Raw genomic sequence first — 23,570 nt, 5'->3', positions numbered from 1 at the left:
AACTGCTTCTACACTTGCAAGTACCAGTACTATGTAACCATATTTTTAAAGAAATAGTTCACTGCTGAGCTTTAGGCTGTTAATGCAGTCTAAAATACCACTGGGTTCCTTATTTTACCAGTTCTTATCCAGTGTCTGCAGCAGTTGCACAGCAGTAAATGCAAAGGATATTACAACAGCTAAATGATCCTGGATCAACTCCTACCACTTATCCAGTGATTCATACTTCTTACAATGAAAGACATTATGAACAGAGAGTATAAGCCACATATATTTGGAAGTGGCACCTCATGTAGGATGTACAGTACTGAACTGAGACAACACAACATGTGCCCATATATCTGTCAACATTTTACCACGCATTTATTACCCAGGTGGCTCTCTGATGACCACACTGCTTAGGTCTGCTTTGCAGAGTCAGTTTCAGCTGTGGACCTGCAACAAGAGCACCCATTAGACAAGAAACTCTATGAATTTAAAAACACTGCCCAGTGAGCCCTCATTTAGCATGTATCTAGTCCTTTAAAAAAATTAATTTGCATTTTAGCAGGTAGGCTTAGTACAGAAATTTGGAGAAAGAGTGAGGTCATTAATGTAAAGGACTGGTTATGAGTGGGAAAGTGAGGCTGGTATGGTAGAGTAAGTGGCAGCAGAAGCGTTAGGCATGGTAGGTAATTTAGAAACAAGGGTGGTCAAGGATGAGACCTAGCTAGATGATAGTGATGACTTCCAGGTAGTTAAGGGATGATACAAAGTTAAGAAACAATGATAGGAGTGTGTCTATCTATCAATCTAGAAAAGGGGAAATGTTCTCCCGAGCTAGACCTTATTAGATTGTATAGCCCTGCTAAGTAACAAGAGGGCACTACCCCTCCTGGCATGGCAGCTACCGGGCGTGGTTTGAACTAATGACCCTCTGGTCCCGAGTTCGACAAGCTACCACTGAGCCACCCTGCCCCCTATATCTATCTAGAGTCAAACCATAAACCCATAAGGGGTGGCCGTTTGTCTCTGAGTTAGTGGTTTTACTTGTCTAGTGGATAAGGCAAACAATCATTCACTTCTTCAGGAAAACACCAAATTATGCACAGTTGCAGAATGGACCCATACAATCATTTTTTGAGCTGGACTTCCAAAATCTTGGGCCCCTGATGGTCGCCATCTTGAATTTCAAAATGGCTGCCTCTCAACCCATATTTTCAATAACTCCAATAATATGATAGACAGAAACATAATTCCAATGGCTAACCCCAGGTTTTTAGGGTCTGGCACTTGAATGGAATGATTTTTTTGACCCAGCAAAGGTCGGTCATCTTGGATTTCAAGATGGTCGCCTTTGAACCCCTATTTTCTTCAATACCTCCAATACTATGATAGATAGCAACATAATTCCAATGACAAACCCTATGTTTTCAGGGCCTAGCAATCCAATGGAATCACTGTCCAATGAGGAAGGTCGGCCATCTTGGAAGTCAAGGTGGCTACCTGCTGAAGCCTGTTTCTGTTATAACTCTGATACAATGGCAAACATCTATTGCATGTCTTTTCGATCAAATTCCGATCTTAAAACAATGTCCATCGCAGTCATATAATGACGTACATGGCAAGTTAGCCCTGTAGTACTTGCAGTTCCCTTTGCAAGCAGTTTTACGGTGGCAACTGATTAATTCTGAGCAGGTGGTCTGGACAACAGGCAACTTTGTCCATACAGGGTGTCAAGTACTGTTGAGTATCTACCAACCCCAGACAGATGGTGATGGAAGCTCTGGTCGGGAAACTAAAGCTTGGCCCCAAACATGTCCACCCTGGTACAATGCTCTTTGGTATGTTGCTCAAGAGCATCAGCTGTGGGGGGAAAGTATTCAGTTGTCCTTGCCCTCTTCGGGTAAGAACCTGTGCACGTCGTTCACAGACTTCAAGTCCCTTGTACTGTTATACACCACTGCCATGAACCGTTCTAGTTTGTGGAGTTCACTGAAGACAGACGCAAGTTTGGTGGACAGAGCATGAAAACTGGCTGTGATGTCAGGAAACACCTCCCATGCCTGCCAGGCTGTCATCTTACCTTTGTTGGTAAAGAATGACACGGTATCACACCCTGTGAAGGCAAGAAAAAAGGTCAATGCCTTTGCTTTCCTGCACCCAAAAGCTGATAAAGCCAGTATGCTGCAACCACTACCTCTTTCCGCTTCCAATCCACCCAGCGATCTCACTCAACTCTCCTGGCCAAAGACCCCAACATCCGCATCTCCAACTACACTCAACCCCCTGCTATCACGCCTAATTGGTCACAGCAAACGTGCTTGATAGCTGAATACGCGATAGATGAACTGAACAATCAATGGGAAAATTTCTAATTGGTTTTTCGGTGGCCCATTTTTCTAACTTTTAACCACTTTATGCCTGTGGTTTCCTGCCAATCTCTCCTCCAACATGAAATAAAGCATTATTATATTAATAATAACAGTATAATGAATAAATAAACAATATAAAAGGCCATCAAACTTTTATAAGGATCAAGGCTTGGGTGGTTTGATGGGTTCCGAGGCTTGGGAGTGGCTTAATTGCCACCAGATCTCTTTAGCTGTCTCCATAATTTCTTAGTGTCCACAGCTAAAGGGGGTATCACACGGTACATTGTATCAGAAACGGCCAAGGAAGATTTAAGTGGAACAAAACTTGCACGCTATCACACATGTTCCTCATACTGTTGCCAGAGCCCCGTCTCAGTTGTAAACACGTGATTACTTTATTGACATCACAGTTTTCTTGGCATAGGAAATATCAAGTCTTTATATGGGTTTCAAAACGATTGATATATATTCTAAAATACAGACGTGTCAAGTGGGGTTGGTGGAGGATTAGTGCCCCTCCCTGTAAAACAATTAACTCTAAGCCATTGGCCACCCCGTCTGGGATACATGGCGTCTGGCAATGAATGAATGAATGAATAAGTATTCAGTGTTAGGCTAAATTTCAATGCTGTAGTAGGTTATGTTCTTTCGAGTCGAATGGGTTTTGTTCACACTGTTTTGCTCGTCGTATCCTCGGCAGGAATCCGTTCAGATGCATTCCAAATGCCCGTGGTATCGTCGGCAATTTTACCACGTTACCGTTCCGATTAACCAACGTATCCTTGGCAAACCTCATATGAAGTGCCGTGTGAATAAGTTTCGCTTAGCCTGTCTTCAAACTCGATGTGTGATAGCGGTCTTAGGGTGAATGATAGCATGTACAGTTGTGCATTTGATGTGTGTGCGACAGCAGATAAACGCGATAGCTGAACGCGCGATAGCAGGGGGTTGAGTGTACAGTACTTAAGCACCATAAATCACTGTACACATACATGAACATACCAACTGACATAACTCTTGTGTGTCTTGTAAGGTGGACTTGAGAATGAACTTGTAGTCTCTGAACTGAAAGAAAATGGTATAAATGTACTTTATCCTCAACTTTGCAGAAATGGCCTCTCATATACCAGTATGTGGAGAAGGGCCAAGCAAGTTGGGCTTTTATATTTCAGTTTTTGATATTCACTTTTTACATTCCTTATGTTTATACCTACCAACAGTTGGCTCTGAAATAATTTTCCAGTCAGATTATTCAAAACATTGAGCCTGATTAGAATTATAATGATGTTAACTAAGATAACTGAATATGTGATATGGCTTCATGGCAGTACCTTCTTTTTAATATGGGAGGCAGCAACTGACAAAAGTCAACTTACTAAAAATGTATGTTTAGGGTATTTGAAAATCCAGTAAGAACAGATGTGAAACAGTCCTGGAAATGGTTGTGCTACATGACAGATCTCTAACCCTAGAAAATACAAGTGGTGTGTTTGAGTATAAGCTTCCCAGAACTGGGCCGCCATCTTGGACTTCAAGATGGCCAACACCAGATGATCATGAAATTGATTCCAATGAAGAGGTAGGGTTTGCTTTTGAAATTTTCCGTCTATCTTTTATAGCCGTGCATTATAACAAAAGACCGATTTTAGCCGGCAGCCATACCGGACTTAAGACGGACAACCTCTGCCAGGTCCAGCAATGATCCCACTGGATTGCCAGACCCTGAAAACACAGGGGTAGCCATTGGAATTTTGCTTCTATTTGTCATATTATTGGAAAAGTTATTGAAGAAAACAGAGTTGCCAGGCAACCACTTCTGAAAATCCAAGATGGCAGTCACCAGGGGGCCCAAAATTTGGGGGTCCCGTCTGATCCTGAAAAATAGATTGTACATGGGTCCACTCTACACACTGTGCAAAATTTGGTGCTTTCCGAAAAAGTGAATGATTGACTCTGATAATTTTGGCCTTAGCTGCTGGACTCACTAGGAAGGTTGGCAATAACCATCCACCAACCCACTTTTTGACAGGTATTAAGAAGGGGTGGGTTGATTAGGTACAAGGTCTGTTCAGTGCAAGGTATTCTGACTGGTAGGCTCTAAAAAATAAAGCAGCTAACCCAATGAGCCAGGACACTAATCTCCACTCAAGAAGGCTTGCTTCTGACTCTGACACAAAGTCCAGCATTTTTTAAAAGCATGGTTTTCGTGAGTATCTCCCTGCAGGTGTATGAAACAAACATATATTTGTACAAAGGAAAAAGTGGAAAAAGAAGTATGTGGTCATCATAGGGGCATTTGTTTTCAGAGTGCAATGAGGAAAAATATATGGTAGGATACTTATGTGAAACAGAAGAGATAGAGGGAATAACAGAAAATTAGTTGGAGAAGAAACAGGAAGTTGATTTTAGGAAAGAAAAGAGGTTGTGTAGATCAGATATTCAATCCTTAGGACTTTCCATGGAAACGTTCTACTACGAGAAGAGAATGTTGTATGGCGGTTCACGATTGAAGAAAGCATATGACAGAATGGACAGAAAAGGAATATGGAAATTATTAAGAATACATGGAGTAAATGCGAAGTTGTTGGGATGCCGTAGAAGAGTATGGTGAGGGTGCTATGGTCATGCAGTGGATATGGATAAACTGAATGAATTTTTTCTGTCTGAATGTTGGGTCTAGAAAGACAGCAAGCTGTGTCATGTCTCCATGGTTGTTCAATCTGTATGTAAGATGGGGGTTACTAAAAGATATACAAGGTAGGGAGCAGTGGATGTTTAGGAGTGGCATTCCTCATGAGAGAGTGGAAGTGTTTGGAAATCTCCCATGCTACTGTTGTTTGCCAGATGATGACTGGTGTTAGTTAAGTTGAAGATGAAGGGGAGCTGCAAGGCTTGGTGGATGAGTTTGGGAGAGTGTATAAGAAATGGAATCTAAAAGGAAGATATGTAGGGTTGAGTAAAAATTATGAGTCTTCTAGAAGAAGTGGAAATCAGTGAATATGACTGAATATGTACAATGAGGCTGGATGAGGAGGAAATGGAAAATATGAAGTGCGTTTTAAGTACCTGGGTAGTGTGATGGGAGTAAGGATGGAAGTTTCCAGGAGGGTGAAGTGGCTTGAAAGGGTACAACAAGGAAAGAAAGGTTGCTAGGTTCCTTGAAAGCAGTGATAGAGAAACAGGGAAGTAAGCATGGATGTGAAAAAGTTACTACATGACAAGTAATTGTGATACCACAACCTCTAATGAATGGAAGTGAAGCTTGGACCGTGTTGGAGTGATGACAGCAAGTCAAGAGTGAAAGCAGTGGAAATGAGTTTATTGCTGAGAGGAGCCTGTGGAGTCACATGCAGAGAGACAGACTAACAAATGAGGATGTGAAGGGAGACATTGTGGTGTGGATGTGGATGGGATAGGAAGGATCAGAAGAAACACACTGAGGTGGTTTGGCCATGAGGAGAGGATGGAGAGTGAGAGGAGAATGATGAGGAGAGTGTATGTGAGTGAGGTGGATGAAGGGGAGATGGAGGAGGGGAGGCCAAGGATGAGATGAAGGGGATGCCGGAGTGGGAGAGGGAGGTATATGAGATATATGAGAGAGGGTGTGAGCTGGGAGCAGGGCAAATGAAATGCAGCAGAGGACAGGGCGAAATGGTGGCACGTATATGTTTGTGGCTTAACCCCACGCAGGATTAGGGCGTCTGGCAATAATAGGAAAGATAGATAGATAGTTTTCTCAGGGAGGGGCACTAATCTCTCTGCCAACCCTGGGCCTGCTGGCACGTAAGGAACATGTGTTGGTTGGTTATAAGGTTAACACCCAGTGTATCAGATACTTCCTGGTTTATGCAGGAAATCATTTGGCTTACCACTCATCATGTAGAGCTACTCCCCAAATTGTGGTACTACTACAGGTGGGTCTGTGACAGAGGCTTTTGGGGCAATTTAGACTTTGCAGTTGAGGTCACCCTCCCTAACCCCACTGAACCTATATCCAACCTCACACAATAAATCTGCCATTATGCAGCAGGTTTTCACATGACAAAAAACCCTACTGTACAGAGAGAGACAGAAGCACTGTATTTGAGGCATTTAGTTGAATAACGACAAACGTGCCAAACATCTAAAATTAAGATTTAGGTTGCAAACACACTCGTCTACCACTTTTCTATCCCCGTAGAAACGTTTTCACAGCATGTTCGTCTTTAAAACATTGGTCGAAAGTCCCCTATACAACAAAGTGGGATTCTTGTCCCAAACACACTGCAGGTTGGTACACGTGGCCCTGTGTCTCTCCCAGAGGAAAGGTGTAGTGGAAGAAAGACGAACATGCCAGAAAGAGCACTCCTCCAGAGCTGCCAATGAGCGGTGGGTCTCATGATGATCGTCACACTCACAGCCAATCAGCGGCCGTGGTTTTGTGGTGTGATTGGCCAATGGTGTGTGTGGCCCCAAGATCCTGCCCTTCCCAGCTTTGTTTATACTTGTAAGCCACACAGACGTTCTCATTCATTCATTCTATTGCCAGACGCCCTTATGTATCCCAAATGGGGTGGCCAAGGGCTTAGGAGTTTCGATTGTTTTACAGGTTGTGGAGGGGTGCACTAATCCTCCCACCAACCCCACTTCTGACACGTAGGGGATGCCAACAGCATCTGGTGTTCCTCAGGCGGTCACCCATCCAAGTACTAACCAGACCCAACATTGCTTAACTTCACTGATCGGATGGGAAGCGGTGTACTCAACGATGGAGACACTGTTTTTGGTTTATTACATTATTTTTCACCTCAGATTTACAGTGATTTACATTTTAACACTTGTGAGTGACTTGGAATGATAGTGATACAACGACATGAGGAGGTCCCTGAGCATACACAGAAGTGAAAATGTGAAGTGAAAACGTAATCCATCTTTTTGGAAACGTGCAGTTGCCATGCAAAAACAAAATGCTGGGGATGCATATGTGAGTTATAGCACAAAAAGAAAAAAAAAAAAAAAGCCAGCTAGGAAACTGGTCCTTCTTGGAAGTGTGGCTCAGCTGCTTCAACAACTTGAGCAATGAATATGGTAAGTATTCCATTTACAGATTTTTAGGCAATGAGTGATTATAACAGACAGACCAGTTACTTTGCCAGTCATGTGAAAAGTGTTGCTATGAAGCAGCCTCATGTCAAGGGCCATAAAACAGGCAAGTCATGTACGATTAGTTATTGGTGAAGTTGAGTACCCCGGTATGCCAATGTGACTTATGATGTTCGTCGATCATCATTCCTCAGCGTTCATGGTTTAGGTGAGCGCAGAGTTCGTTCTGTACTCAACAGTGACTGTAGCTGGATCAGTGGAAACTGACAAGCGAGTCACTGGCCCTAATCTAAAACAAGTTAGGGATGAACAGAAGGCATTAGACTGATGATACACTGAACTACTGTTATCCTCACAGCCTCCACAGCACTTAAATACATGCACCACTACTGTACATGGGTTGGTGATTGTCCTTTTCATATTTTTGGTAATTTTCAAATTAGTTTTTTTCTTTTTTCCATAAAGGTACAATGGTATGAGGTTAATAGCTGAACAGCATTATAACCTGATATAAATGGTCTAAAACTTGGCAAATGGAATTTAATGTTGAAAAATGTAAAGTACTTAACGTAGGCAAGACCATTGGAGATACTACATACAGCTTAGACAACAAAGAAATTAGCAAATCAGAATGCGAGAGAGATCTAGGAGTTATGATTAGTAACAACCTTAAACCAAGGCAACAGTGTATTAATGCAAGAAATAAAGCAAATAGGGTCCTAGGATTTATTTCGAGAAGCGTGAGCAATAGATCATCTAAAATAATACTGAAACTTTATCTAGCATTAGTAAGGCCACACTTAGACTACGCAGTACAATTTTGGTGTCCTTACTATAGAATGGATATTAATTCGTTAGAAAATGTACAGAGAAGAATGAAAAAATGATACATGACATCCGGAACCTGTCATATGAAGACAGACTGAAAAGACTAAGTCTGCATTCGCTAGAGAGGCGTAGAGTAAGGGGAGACTTAATTGAGGTGTTTAAGTGGATAAGGGTATAAATAAGGGAGATATCAGCAAGGTACTTAAAGTGAGCATACAGGATAGAACTAGAAATAATGGTTTCAAACTAGAAAAATTCCGTTTCAGTAGGGAAATAGGTAGAAATTGGTTTGGTAATAGAGTAGTATACGAATGGAATAAGCTACCTAGTAAAGTAGTTGCTGCCTCTTCCATTGAGAGTTTCAAGCATAGGCTAGATAAGCATATGACTAATAAGGGGTGGATATAGAAAAAAGAAAATCTTATAACCAATACTAATTCATAATTTTTCCTTTTCAGGTTACACTGTGATAGTCTCTATTCTCCTTTCACACTTTCCTGTAAAATGTCCATGCCAGTTTTTCTATACGGTGTGGTGTTCTTTCTGACTTTTTCCTGCCGGCTTCGGCTGGAGGGTTTGGAGGGCGGGGGAGAGCCTTCTTCTTTGCTATCCTTATCTCATTCTAGTAGTTCAGTTACTCTTCTAGGAGCTGCCTAGCATGGGCCAACCGGCCTACTGCAGTTATCCTCTCTTCTTATGTTCTTATCATATATTTTGTATTTTACACTCAATGTCTTAAAGTATTTTACAAGCTCTATTTTATGAGACATTGTTTATTGAAATCAGCCTACTGGTTAATGAGCTACAATGAAACAAATTTTTAACACTTTATCTCAAAACATTGATTTGGCACGTCTGTCATTACCTGACTAAACACCTCATTTGCTTTATTTGCAGGCAAAAACATGTGATCTAGGCCATAGGACTTTTTGAAAATTGTTGATCCATTTCACAATTTTTGGATGGTTGGCCGTACTTCCATGGAATTCCACATATTACTGTGATGCCATGGTTACAGTCAAAGACTTGAAAAAGTTAGTAGAAAACAATGTCACTGTAGTTATGGGTCAAAGAACGTCCCTTAACCCCTTAACCGCGGGCTTGTTTTGCTCTGTCTTGTGTGTCCCGTGGGCATATTCAGGCTCCGACAGACTCTCAAAAAATATTTGCCAAAAATCAGTTATTAGTCCTAGAATATTAAAATTATATATGCATATGGCACATACCTTCAGCTTTCTCCTGGGATGTTTGTTGAGCCTTTGTCGAGTACCGTAGGACTTGCGGAGACCTCTGAAGTTGGGTAACGAAGTCTCCACTTTACACTTCCCGACAACCCGTAATATGATTACCACAGCCAGATATTATCACTAGAAACACTATTCTATGATTATCAACTAGTTTGGAATCCATACTCAAAAAAAACAAAAAAAACAGTGAAAGCAATGAAAATTACGAGTGCATATGACCTTCCCACTTGCGCTAGTTCGTCGGTGGTATTCTGTCATTTATTATTCAAATAAACACTCACCCTTTATATTCCTAATATTATATAACACTTATATACATCTGCAGTCTTTATCCATAAGTTTCCTTCAGTAGTATTAGTTTATTGTCACTGAAGTCATTCAATTTTTCATTCAGTAAAATATGTAGAGAGCCACGGATTCAATTTCACTGTTATAACCTCAAGTATTTGTACTCATATTCTTATATTACTAATTATTTACATTTCTATTTACATTTTCTATTGTATTTTCAATATTTACACTTCTATTTTACTTACATTATGTTATTCACTGTCACTTGCAGTAACATAAAACTATATTACACTGTTCAATCATATGTACATCCATTGCTTTCACTTGCTATTTACACATTATTTACACATTATTTTCATTTCCCACTTGCACTTTTAGAACTGCTTCTGGCTGTGGTAATCAAAGAAGCAGGTAACGCAGAGGGGAACCTGGCACTCAGCGCACTGCCAAGAGGTGCGTTTGTGCTCAGGTATGTGTCGGGTGGTATGTGCACACATCTGGCACCTGCGGATTGCAGCCTTCCTCTTGGTTGTGGCAGGCATTTGCACCAGTCTTTGCTGATCCATGTACGCCCTCTGCTCAAGTCTGTCGGGAAGTCTTACTGTGTGGCGCCTTGGAGCTGCTGCTGTCACCTTACCATATCTTTCAAGCAGCTGCTGAACACAAGTCCTGGCGAACAACCTCAGGGAGGAGGACTTGGGTGGCTTGACCTTCATCTTGTACAGGATGAAGGCATTCAGCATCGTCATGTCTATGAGATGCAGAAAAACTTTCCTGTACCACCTAGTATTCTTCCTGAGGCTGTCGATCTCTCCAACCATCATGTCGGACTTGTCCACCAGCCGCACGTTGATATTGTAGTCTATGACAGCATCAGGTTTCCTCACAGGTTCGTCTGTCCTACGGTCGACCTTCCCACTGTCTTTCAGTTCCCCCTTGTGTACGGAGGTGAGCATGTGCACGACCCTCTTGTCATGCCACCGTATTGCCAGCATCTTCTCAGACTTGCGTAGGTGCACGTCTCCACGCTGCGAGGTTCCTGCCTCTGGGAATTTAGGGAAGTGGGCACAATTACTCTTGACAGTGCCGCAGGAGCCGATGCCGTGCTCTGAAAGGTATTTGGCAAGTTTCGGTGCTGTATAATAGTTGTCTGTATACAGCACATGATTCCCACCAAAATACCTTTCAAGGAGCACTTTCACTACACAGCCTGATAAGCCAAGGGGGTGTGTTTTATCAAGATCAACAGTGCTGGATGAATAAATGACGAAGTCAAGGATGTACCCCGTCTTACAGTCACACAGTACAAAGAACTTGATTCCAAACCGATGGCATTTGCTTGGAATGTACTGCACAAACCTAAGACATCCTCTGAACAAAACCAAGGATTCGTCAATGACAACCTTCTGAAAGGGGTGGAAGAATGTCATAAACTTATCCTTCATTCTGCTTAGAATCTCCCGGATCTTCCTGAGTGGGTCGGTTTGGGAAGGTACATCGTTGTTGGCAAAGTGCAGGTTTCCCATGATGTTCCGGAAGCGATCTCTGGCCATGTACTTACTGAAGGTGGGTGAGGGTAGTAAGGGGTCCATGGACCAGTATTCTTCCAACTCATGCTCCTTTGAGTGTGGCATGAGAAGCATGAGGGCGAAGAACACATACAGCTCCTGCACTCCCAGCATGGACCACTGTTGCATCTTGGCTGCACCTGTACCACTTGCAGCACGTTGTGATTCATACCTGTTGGTCTCATCACATATATGCAGCATGACTTCGTCATCGAGGAAGGCCAAAAGGAAGTCAACACACTCAGCATCCTCGTTAAGACTGAAGACAGGCTGTATCCCTGAGGAACTCTCGTTGAAATCAAGATGTTCTGGGACAAAATCGGACCCTTCTGTCCACGCGAAGGCGTCCAGGATTCCCTGTCATGGCAGTGTAGGGTGGGTGAGGGTGGAGGGTGGCTGTGAGGCAGATTTATCTGGTTCAAGGTTACTCGCACTGACCCTGGGTTGCCGTACAGCACTAGCAGCCCTTACTCAACTGGCAACTCTACTTTTACGGGTCAGGGATTTACCTCTTCCTCTACAGCCTGCCTTCACTGTTGATGCTGGTGGCGACTCCGACGATGAAGACTCCGGAGAAGAAGAGGAAGAAATGAGTGAAGTGGGGCTTGGGGAACGGGGAGGTGATTCACCTCGGGACTCATGGCGGGCAGGGTCACACGGGGCCATTGTTCCGGGGCTAACCTGCCGCCTTTTCACTCCCCTCCCAAATTCCTTCCCATGCTGCACTAAGGGCTCCTTTCCTTTGGAGCTTGGGATAACTTGGGACACTGAAGCACTCGTACTAGGAGTTTCTGGCACGATTTCCTCACCCAGCTCATCACACGAATCACCCGAAGGATCATAGTCACTGTCCATCATTATCATTGATAATTCGGCTAGTTCACATTCCACTGCAGTCACTTAGTCCTTTCCTGCTTCCCACACGAGTTTTTCTGGGGGTAGAGGTCACGGGGCCCTTTGCAATGGGCACAGAAGCGGCGGAAATGGTGCGGCGCGAGCGTGACATGCTTTGACCACAGAGGAGGACAAGGAACTGAATGACACGACTTATCTGAGAAAGCAAGGGTTGACAGTGACAATGGGGCTGACAGCTGCTAACTTACATGCTAAGAAATTATTGGCAGGAAATCTCGGCAATACATAAAGAAATAGGTAGTTCCAGGTGAATGTAAATGTCACTAAGGCTTTTCCCTTCCTTTCTTATATATATTTTTATTATGGAAATACATTACAAGGTATAATTCAAAGGGGAAATTACCGTGGGAATTTAGTGAACGAGTGCATGTGAGGTGTTGTCAGGTGATAATTAGCCAATTCCAGGTGTATACCACTATCACTTACCTTATTTCTTTTTGGTATATATTATTTTGTATAAGTATAGGGCATAGGGCTTATTTCAATGGATGAAATCAGTGGAAAAATCCGGAGGAGATTTGCTTTAGCGCAGTGCGGCAGGGCAGGCGATAGGAAAGGGTAAAGGAGGTGAGGTAGGGAGGGGTGAGAGGGTACTGGAGGGAAGGTAGGGAGGGGAGTCAAGAACGGGGGAAAATGGCTAAATTGTCAACAATGGATGGGAGTACAGATGAGATTAGGAGTGCTGACTATTGGTGGACAGTAGCAGTACATGCTAAAAAATGATTAGCAAGAAATCTCGAAAATACAGAAAAAAGTAGGTAGTTCCACGTGAATGTAAATGTCACTTTGGCTTCTCCCTTCCTTTCTTATATATATTTTTATTACGAGAATAGATTATATGGCATATTTCAAAGGGGAAATTTCCGTGGGAAATTAGCGAACGAGTGCACGTGAGGTGTTGTCAGGTGATAATTAGCCAAATCAAGGTGTATAGCACTATCACTTACCTTATTTCTTTTTGGTATATATTAATTTGTATAAGAATAGGGCATAAGGCTTATTTCAATGGATGAAATCAGTGGATAATTTTGGGGGAAATTTGCTTTAGTGCAGCGCGGCCGGGGAGGCGAGAGGACAGGGCAGTAGAGGGGAAGTAGGGAGGGGAGTCAGGAATGGGGAAAAATGGCTAAATTGTCAACAATGGATGGGAGTACAGATGAGATTTGGAGTGCTGACTAGTGTTGGACATTGGCAGTACTGATAGATGATACAAGCCACCACTTCTAAGTCCGGGAGAATTCAAAATAACACAGAATCACAAAAGTGACGCCCCGCGGTATGATCCATAGCGCCCGAGCGTCACGAAAGGGACACCCCGCGGTATGATCCATTGCGCCCGAGCGTCACGAAAGGGACGCCCCGCAGTTAAGGGGTTAAGGAAATGTATTAACTGCAAAAGAAGTGAAATTCAGGCTTTTATAATTAAAAACTTAAACCTAACAAAAATGAAACATATCTTTGGTCCTAACCAGATCTTTCTTCAATCATACCATCAGGTCTGTTCAAACTATTTATGAGCATTATACAAGCCAAATCTATTAAAAAAAGACACAGAACTTTGACAATTATCAAACGACCTTGTTTGTACCTTGAACTTTAATTTCTGAAAAGCCAGCTTGACTTCCCTGTGTCCGGAAATCTTCACTTTAATTATTGCCCTATAATGAATTTGCAAGTACAGCACAGTGCTACTCGTGAAGACTGCACAGTGGAACAGTATTTGTGAAGACTGCATAGCGGAATGGTACAGTAGGTCCCCGTTATAACAATGATGTGCATTTGGGAAAACCCATCACTGAACCGGGGCATCAGTTACCTGGGACATTCAAACATAAAAAGTACAGTACTGTATAGCCTAGGGATGCATTTGGAAGCTTTTGGATCTCCCCCCCAACCATGTCCAAAACCCACCCAAATGAGTCCAAAAACAAGTTTCTAGCTCACCTAAACTCCCAGATAGCTTTAAAACAAGCTAAACTAAACCTAAAACCAGTTTATAACTCACCTTAACCCAAAAACAAAATCTGAAAATCGTAAAAAATGTCCGGAAAAAAAAAACTTAGTGAATTGTACCTCAAAATGACAAGTGTTCACCCATCTAGCTATGACTAAAACACATTAATCTAAGCCTAAAAACAGTTTATAATTCAACTAAATACAAAAATTAGGTCTTAAATATCATCAAAATCTGAAAAAAATAAAAATCTGTTAAAATCAACAAACAACTCTCATCGGAACACCAGGGACTGGCCATTGATAGCCGGGGAAGGGTGTTAATTGTTTTACATTGCAATGGCGGGGTATTGCATAAAGGGGATTCGTATAGCGCGGTATTGCTGTACTGTTCTCATGATTTGCTTAATTAAAAAAAAAAAAAAAAGTCAACATCTGACAGTCTACATGTGAAATAATTCCCAGGGTAAAAATAAGTTTTACTTTAAGCAGTAGAAGCAACATATCAATTCATTTCGTCTTCCTGATCTTAAGTTTTCTGGTTATTCTGGGGGTGGTAAATGAATGTGTCACATTAGACTTCTTTCCCTAATGTTTTCAACCAAGATTCAACTACCCAGTAGGTCAGCCAGGTACACACACATTTTATCTGAAGCAGTAGAAGCACCTTGCCAAATCAGTTCGTCTTCTTCCTGATAGTCTGTTATAGTTTTCTGATTATTTCTAGGGTGGTAAGTAAACATTTCATGTGAAATCCATTTGTCCGTTGTTGTTTGCTATGTTCTGTTGTGTCAGTTCATTTGGTCAGCGATGGTGGAAGGGATTGACTTAACCTAGCTTAACTGTACCTAATAATTTAATTTAATTTAACTTAACCTAGCTTAGCCTAGCATCCAGTTGGGAAGCTGGGAAATGAAAACCACTTTTGAGTATGCTGAGTTGGACAGAAAAGGTAATTTACCATCCTGAAAATAGCCAGTAAAAAATAGAAAACAAACTGAAGGAATATGAACCGAACTGGTAAAGTCCTTCTGCTGCTTCAAGTAAAACGTACATTTGCTGTCTGTCATTACAAGTGCTGTTTTAGCATAGGGAACATACTGGTAATGATAAAAACAAAAGCGAAAAAGTCAACAGAAAATGGTAATGCTTTACCAAACGGGCATCCAATTCCACCTATATTATACCAAACTCACAGTCTCAGGGTAAGTAATTTTGGTACATAAACAACACAGACAGTTAACTGTTCCATTGTGACTGCAAGAAGTAAAAGGACAAAGGCAAGAACTATACCGTACCTATTTTGGGTATTTATGGAAGTGGCCAGGTTGCCCACGATGATGTTTGCCGACGATCTATCCGGCTGGCTGCATTGTTTACCAACCATTGCTCCGACTGGACGCATCAGTGTATCCTGTGTCAAAGCAATGGGAACTTAATGATTTAACCAAACCTAACCTAGCTTTTAGGGGTGAGTTTATAAATGAGCCCAGTAGCTGTGGTAATCCAGGTAAACTGTGAAAGACTTATTTCAACAGAAAATATGGAAAGGCTGTGCTCATTTCGTGAAGAATAAATCAGAAATACAGTAATCCCTGTACTATCCGGACGCCCACTATCCGGACACCCCACTTACCGGACATTTTGGTCCCGGGACTTAATAATCCCAAAATTGCCCCAAAATCGCAAAAAATTCGAAAAAATCCAACTTTTTTCCCCCCCATAATTTGAACTCGGCACGTGGCGCGGACCAGCTATGTTTTGGTGCGTAGTTCCACTGCCGTCAGCTAGAGCGCCCCTGCATCCTCCCTACTTACCGCCTGTCTCTTGTTGTGGGTGCATGCTTGTCACCATGGCCGCCCACGTGCTCGCTTTTGTGGTGGTGCCCTACCTGCTACAGGCTCTCCTCTATTGAAAAGGTTCATATAGTGGAACCCTAAAAGATCTATTTACATGTTTGTTTACCAGGAAGTGAGTCAGGACCATACCGTGGACAGCTGACTAAACCAAATTTTGGGAAGCTCTTGTGTGACTGTCATGAAACACTGAAGATCATAACGAACCGAGATGACGTCCCCCATTAACATTACTTGCTGCCAGGGCTTTACCAATGCCCCTGGGCAAAGGACCCCATCCTCCTAGCCTCATCACCCAGAGATGATCTGAACGCAGTTGGTGCCAGTAAGGCTGTCCTCTGTCATGCCCTACACTCCCAACACAAGGCTTGGATATACTTCACACTCAGTCTCGCCGAGCACAGTAGAACAGTTGGCACTAAGTTATAGTTAATAGCATTCAACAGTAGCAGTGAAGAAATTGGAGACAAAGCAAAGAGGAGGAGGACTACAACCTCGTTAGTTGGTTAGGACAACAAGATATTAAGTATCCCTTTCTCTCCCAGACTCCCTCCTGGACGACCAAAGATAACTGTTCCACACACTAAGGGTTCGTATAACATAGAATTTTTTTATTTAATCTTAACATTTGTATACAGATTATTTACACTGCTACAACAAGTCAGTTACTGTTAATACGAATATGAGAGACTACGAGTCTCAACTCGACACAAGGGAAATCTGAACCACTTATTTCACGACTTGATGACAGCAACTCAGTTACTTAACTTGATAATTATATACGACCAGAAATTAAACTTAGTCACTTCACTAGGTAACTCAACCTTTGAGTAATCAATGTTCACTTAAATTTGCAGTCTTTACATAAAATTAATTATACTAATTAGTACTTCCCACGACCAGGGACATACGTGTGAAAGTAAGATTGCTGGATTTTAAAGTAATGACTGCATTAACGGCACTTACCTTCAACTTGCATTACACTCTCGTAAAACTGTTCTTCAAACACTTCTACTTACCAGAACCCGCGATGATGCCCATGAGTGGTCGTGACTGTATTCCCCTCCCCAATTGTTTAAGCTGGACACAAGACAGTTTATGTCTGACTACAAAACTCACTGTGATTGCATCTCTCGTATGAGCATAATTATATACACCTTCATACGGATTACTGAGTCGTGATCGATGCACCCAAAACCACCTGTTTCCTAATCCCTGAGACTTTACCTCGACTCACTGGCTTTGACCAGTGCATTAATCTTTGCATCCTCGCAGATAACAGTTCTTTAACCCCTTAACCCGCGAGGCATCACTTTCGTGACGCCCAGGTTGGGAGCAGGGGATCATGCAGCGGGCGTCGCTTTTGGTGATTCTGTGTTATTTTGAATTCACCCGGGCTTCCAAGTGGGGGCTTGTATCTCATCTATCCAGTACTGCCGATATCCAACACTAGTCAGCACTCCTAATCTCATCTGTACTCCCATCCATTGTTGACAATTTAGCCATTTCTCCCCGTTTCTTGACTACCCTCCCTACCCCCCTCCATTACCCTATCCTCTCGCCTGCCCGGCCATGCTACGCTAAGTAAATCTTCCCTGGAATTTTTTCACTGATTTCATCCATTGAAATAAGCCCTATGTTGTATTCTTATACCAAATAATATATACAAGAAAGAAATAAAAGGTAAAGTGAGAGTGCCATACACCTGGAATTGGCTAATTATCACCTGACAACACCTCACGTGCACTCTGTTCGCTAATTTTTCGCTGTTTTTTTCCCCTTGAAATATGCCGTATAATCCTATTTTCGTAATAAATATATACATGTAAGGAGGGAAGGGAGAAGCCTAAGTGATTTTTACATTCACCTGGAACTACCTAATTTATAATGTATTGTCTAGATTTCCTGCCAATCATATCAGTGCTACACAAAGCTGTTTCAAGATTTAACTTTGGGAGCTCTGATTATATATCTCCCTAAGTAGGCCTCTAATCTATTTTCGTAATAAATATACATGTAAGGAGGGAAGGGAGAAGCCTAAGTGATATTTACATTCACCTGGAACTACCAAATTTATAATGTATTGTCTAGATTTCCTGCCAATCTATATCAGTGCTAGACTTAGCTGTTTCAAGAGTTTCCGACTCGTTGGTAGTGCTGAATAACCCTCAAGTAGGCCTCTCAGCACCCGGGCCGGCCCTCCTAGCAGTTCTCTCTCAGATTCCGAAGAGGAGGTACGGCTCATCCTCTTGCTGACTTCCAGGGCCTTTTTTCACCCCCATGCAAGGGCCCTGTGACCTTCACCCCCCTACTAAACCTCGTGTGGAAAGAGGTAAAGGGCTGACAATTGATAAAAGAGTGACTACGATCTTTCTATTGAGTAAAACAGTGCAAGTGGAATTTGTAAATAATGTGTAAATAATGTGTAAACAGCAAGTGAAAGTAATGAATGTAAATATACGTGAACAATGGAAAATAGTTTTATAAGTTACTTCAAGTGACAGTGCATAACACAGTGTAAATAAAATAGAAATGTAAATAACGTAAATAAAATAGAGAACAGACGTAAATAGAAATGTAAATAGAGTAGTATTATAGAGGGAATACGAGTATATACCCTAGGAATTAATGAGAGTGAAAGTTTCACTATAGCATTTCTGAATACTATGAGTTATGAGAGGTGAAGATGAAAGTGACATTCAATCTCAATGCCAGTATACAGGACGAGAAAGTAGATATTCGTATTTTGCAGAAAGAAATTGAATCCCTACAGTGGCAATAAACTAATACTACTGAGAAGGAAACTTATGGATAAAGAACTGTAGATATATATAAGTGTTATGTAGTTATAGAAATATAAAGTGTGAGGGGGTTTTATGAATAATAAATGACAGAGTACCAAGAGCAAACTAAGCGGAGGTGCGGCGGTCAGACGTGCTTTCATAATTTTTCATTGCTTTCACAGTGTTTTTTTTTTGGAGTATGGATCCCAAACTACTTGAAAATCATAGAGTAGTATTTATAGTGTTTATATCTGGCTGTGGTAATCATAATTACGGGTTGTCGGGAACTGTAAAGTGGAGACTTCGTTACTACAACTTCAGAGGTCTCCACAAGTCCCTACGGTAACTGACGAAGGCTCAACAAACATTCCAGGAGAAAGCTGAAGAGTATGTGCCATAAGTATATTTAATTTTAATATTCTAGGACTAATAACTGATTTTTGGCAAATATTTTTTGAGAGTCTGTCGGAGCCCGAATAACCCCAGCGGCTACGCAAACACGCAAGGCTGTCGGTAAACATGCCCACGGTGTGAGGGGTTAACCCCCTTAACCGCGAGGGGAGTCACTTTGTGACGCTCGCTGGGAGAACAATGGATCGTGCCGCAGAGGTGTCACTCTTGTGATTCTGTGTTATTTTGAGATTCACCCGGGCTTACAAGTGGTGGCTTGTATCATCTATCAGTACTGCCAATGTCCAACACTAATCAGCACTCCAAATCTCACCTGTACTCCCATCCATTTTTGACAATTTAGCCATTTTTCCCCGTTCCTTACTCCTCTTCCTACCTCTCCTCCATTACCCTGTCCTCTACTTCTCCCCGGCCGCGCTGCGTTAAAACAAATTTCCCCCGGAATTATCCACTGATTTCATCCATTGAAATAAAGCCCCTAAGCCCCTATTCTTATACAAAATAATATATACCAAAAAGAAATAAGGTAAGTGATTAGTGCTATACACCTTGATTTGGCTAATTATTACCTGACAACACCTCACGTGCACTCATTCGCTAATTTCCCGGAAATTGCCCCTTTGAAATATACCGTATAATCAATTCTCGTAATAAAAATATATATAAGAAAAGAGGAAAGGAAGAGAAGCCCAAGTGACATTTACATTCACCTGGAACTACCTACTTTTTTCTGTATTTTTCGAGATTTTCCTACTAATGATTTTTTTAGCATGTACTGCTACTGTCCTACCTATAGTCAAGCTTTTCCCCTAATCTCATCTGCACTCCCATCCATTGGTGACAATTTAGCCATTTTCCCCCGTTCTTGACTCCCCTCCCTAACTCCCTCCAGTACCCTCTCACACCCCTCCCTACCTCACCTCCTTTACCCTTTCCTTTTGCCTGCCCCTGCCACACGCTACGCTAAAGCAAATCTCCCCCGGATTTTTCCACTGATTTCATCCATTGAAAGAAGCCCTATGCCCTATACTTATACAAAATAATATATACTAAAAAGAAATAAGGTAAGTGATAGTGGTATACACCTGGAATTGGCTAATTATCACCTGACAACACCTCACATGCACTAGTTCGCTAAATTCCCATGGTAATTTCCCCTTTGAATTATGCCATGTAATCTATTTCATTAAAAAAAATATAAATAAGAAAGGAAGGAAGAAGCCTACCAATAATTTCTTAGCATGTAAGTTAGCAGCTGTCAGCCCCATTGTCACTGTCAACCCTTGCCTTCTCAGATAAGCCACGCCATTCAGTTCCTTGTCCTCCTCTGTGGTCAAAGCATGTCGCACTCGCGCCCCGCCATTTCCGCCGCTTCTGCGCCCATTGCAAAGGGCCCCGTGACCTCTACCCCCAGAAAAACTCGTGTGGGAAGCAGGAAAGGACTAAGTGACTCTGCAGTGGAACGTGAACTAGCCGAATTATCAATGATAATGATGGATAGTGACTATGATCCTTCGGGTGATTCGTGTGATGAGCCGGGTGAGGAAATCGTGCCAGAAACTCCTAGTACGAGTGCTTCAGTGTCCCAAGTTATCCCAAGCTCCAAAGGAAAGGAGCCCTTAGTGCAGCAAGGGAAGGAATTTGGGAAGGGAGTGAAAAGACTGCGGCTTAGCCCCGGAACAATGGCCCCACATGACCCAGCTCGCCATGAGTCACGAGGTGAATCACCTCCCGTTTCCCAAGCCCCACTTCACTCATTTCTTCCTCTTCTTCTGCTGAATTTTCTCCGGAGTCTTCGTCGTCGGAGTCGCCACCAGCATCAACAGTGAAGGCAGGCCGTAGAGGAAGAGGTAAATCCCTGACCCGTAAAAGTAGAGTTGCCAGTAGAGTAAGGGCTGCTAGTGCTGTACGGCAACCCAGGGTCAGTGCGAGTGACCTTGAACCAGATAAATCTGCCTCACAGCCACCCTCCACCCTCACCCACCCTACACCGCCACGACAGGGAATCCTGGACGCCTTCGCGTGGACGGAAGGGTCCGATTTTGTCCCAGAACATCTTGATTTCAACGAGAGTTCCTCAGGGATACAGCCTGCCTTCAATCTTGACGAGGATGCTGAGTGTGTTGACTTCCTTTTGGCCTTCCTCGATGACGAAGTCATGCAGCACATATGTGATGAGACCAACAGGTATGAATCACAACGTGCTGCAAGTGGTACAGGTGCAGCCAAGATGCAACAGTGGTCCATGCTGGGAGTGCAGGAGCTGTATGTGTTCTTCGCCCTCATGCTTCTCATGCCACACTCAAAGAAGCATGAGTTGGAAGAATACTGGTCCATGGACCCCTTACTACCCTCACCCACCTTCAATAAGTACATGGCCAGAGATCGCTTCCAGAACATCATGGGAAACCTGCACTTTGCCAACAACGATGTACCTTCCCAAACCGACCCACTCTGGAAGATCCGGGAGATTCTGAGCAGAATGAAGGATAAGTTTATGACATTCTTCCACCCCTTTCAGAAGGTTGTCATTGACGAATCCTTGGTTTTGTTCAGAGGACGTCTTAGGTTTGTGCAGTACATTCCAAGCAAACACCATCGCTTTGGAATCAAGTTCTTTGTACTGTGCGACTGTAAGACGGGGTACATCCTTGACTTCGTCATTTATTCAGCCAGCACTGTCGATCTTGATAAAACACACCCCTTGGCTTCTCAGGCTGTGTAGTGAAAGTGCTCCTTGAAAGGTATTTTGGTGGGAATCATGTGCTGTATACAGACAACTATTATACAGCACCGAAACTTGCCAAATACCTTTCAGAGCACGGCATCGGCTCCTGCGGCACTGTCAAGAGTAATCGTGCCCACTTCCCTAAATTCCCAGAGGCAGGAACCTTGCAGCGAGGAGACGTGCACCTACGCAAGTCTGAGAAGATGCTGGCAATACGGTGGCATGACAAGAGGGTCGTGCACATGCTCACCACCGTACACAAGGGGGAACTGAAAGACAGTGGGAAGGTCGACCGTAGGACAGGCGAACCTGTGAGGAAACCTGATGCTGTCATAGACTACAATATCAACATGCGGCTGGTGGACAAGTCCGACATGATGATTGGAGAGATCGACTGCCTCAGGAAGAATACTAGGTGGTACAGGAAAGTTTTTCTGCATCTCATAGACATGACGATGCTGAACGCCTTCATCCTGTACAAGATGAAGGTCAAGCCACCCAAGTCCTTCTCCCTGAGGTTGTTCGCCAGGACTTGTGTTCAGCAGCTGCTTGAAAGATATGGTAAGGTGACAGCAGCAGCTCCAAGGCGCCATGCAGTAAGACTTCCCGACAGACTTGAGCAGAGGGCGTACATGGATCGGCACAGACTGGTGCAAATGCCTGCCACAACCAAGAGGAAGGCTGCGATCCGCAGGTGCCAGGTGTGTGCACATACCACCCGACGCACACCTGAGCACAAACGCACCTCTTGGCAGTGCGCTGAGTGCCAGGTTCTACTTCATTACCTGCTTCTTTGATTACCACAGCCAGAAGCAGTTCTAAAAGTGCAAGTGGGAAATGAAAATAATGTGTAAATAATGTGTAAATAGCAAGTGAAAGCAATGGATGTACATATGATTGAACAGTGTAATATAGTTTTATGTTACTGCAAGTGACAGTGAATAACATAGTGTAAGTAAAATAGAAGTGTAAATATTGAAAATACAATAGAAAATGTAAATAGAAATGTAAATAATTAGTAATATAAGAATATGAGTACAAATACTTGAGGTTATAACAGTGAAAGTGAATCCGTGGCTCTCTACGTATTTTACTGAATGAAAAATTGAATGACTTCAGTGACAATAAACTAATACTACTGAAGGAAACTTATGGATAAAGACTGCAGATATATATAAGTGTTATATAATAATAGGAATATAAAGGGTGAGTGTTTGTTTGAATAATAAATGACAGAATACCAGCGGCGAACTAGCGCAAGTGGGAAGGTCATACGCGCTCGTAATTTTCATTGCTTTCACAGTGTTTTTTTTTTTTGGAGTATGGATTCCAAACTACTTGATAATCATAGAATAGTGTTTCTAGTGATAATATCTGGCTGTGGTAATCATATTACGGGTTGTCGGGAAGTGTAAAGTGGAGACTTCGTTACCCAACTTCAGAGGTCTCCACAAGTCCTACGACGAAGGCTCAACAAACATCCCAGGAGAAAGCTGAGGTATGTGCCATATGCATATTTAATTTTTAATATTCTAGGACTAATAACTAATTTTG

At 42.6% G+C, this 23,570-nt stretch overlaps 1 protein-coding gene and 1 pseudogene across 1 annotated transcript in view; both read right to left on the bottom strand.

The window, feature by feature from the left end:
* Positions 1-398: 398 nt before the first annotated feature.
* The window catches only part of LOC145405492 (uncharacterized), a 24,160-nt gene continuing 988 nt past the window's right edge, over positions 399-23,570 (bottom strand). Inside the window, exons 2-4 of the mRNA XM_080276842.1 lie at positions 4,017-4,076; positions 1,894-2,098; positions 399-435 (exon numbers count right to left, since the gene is read on the bottom strand). Of these exons, the coding sequence (XP_080132968.1) occupies positions 399-435; positions 1,894-2,098; positions 4,017-4,076 (302 nt within the window). The remainder of the gene's footprint in view (positions 436-1,893; positions 2,099-4,016; positions 4,077-23,570) is intronic.
* On the bottom strand, positions 6,998-7,118 carry LOC145405639 (5S ribosomal RNA; annotated as a pseudogene).

The sequence above is a fragment of the Coenobita brevimanus genome, chromosome 67 (assembly GCF_032717465.1).
Source record: "Coenobita brevimanus isolate Jiangsu-jjx chromosome 67, ASM3271746v2, whole genome shotgun sequence".
In the NCBI taxonomy this organism is placed as follows: Eukaryota; Metazoa; Arthropoda; class Malacostraca; order Decapoda; family Coenobitidae; genus Coenobita; species Coenobita brevimanus.
This window is presented reverse-complemented; position numbering and strand designations above follow the sequence as displayed.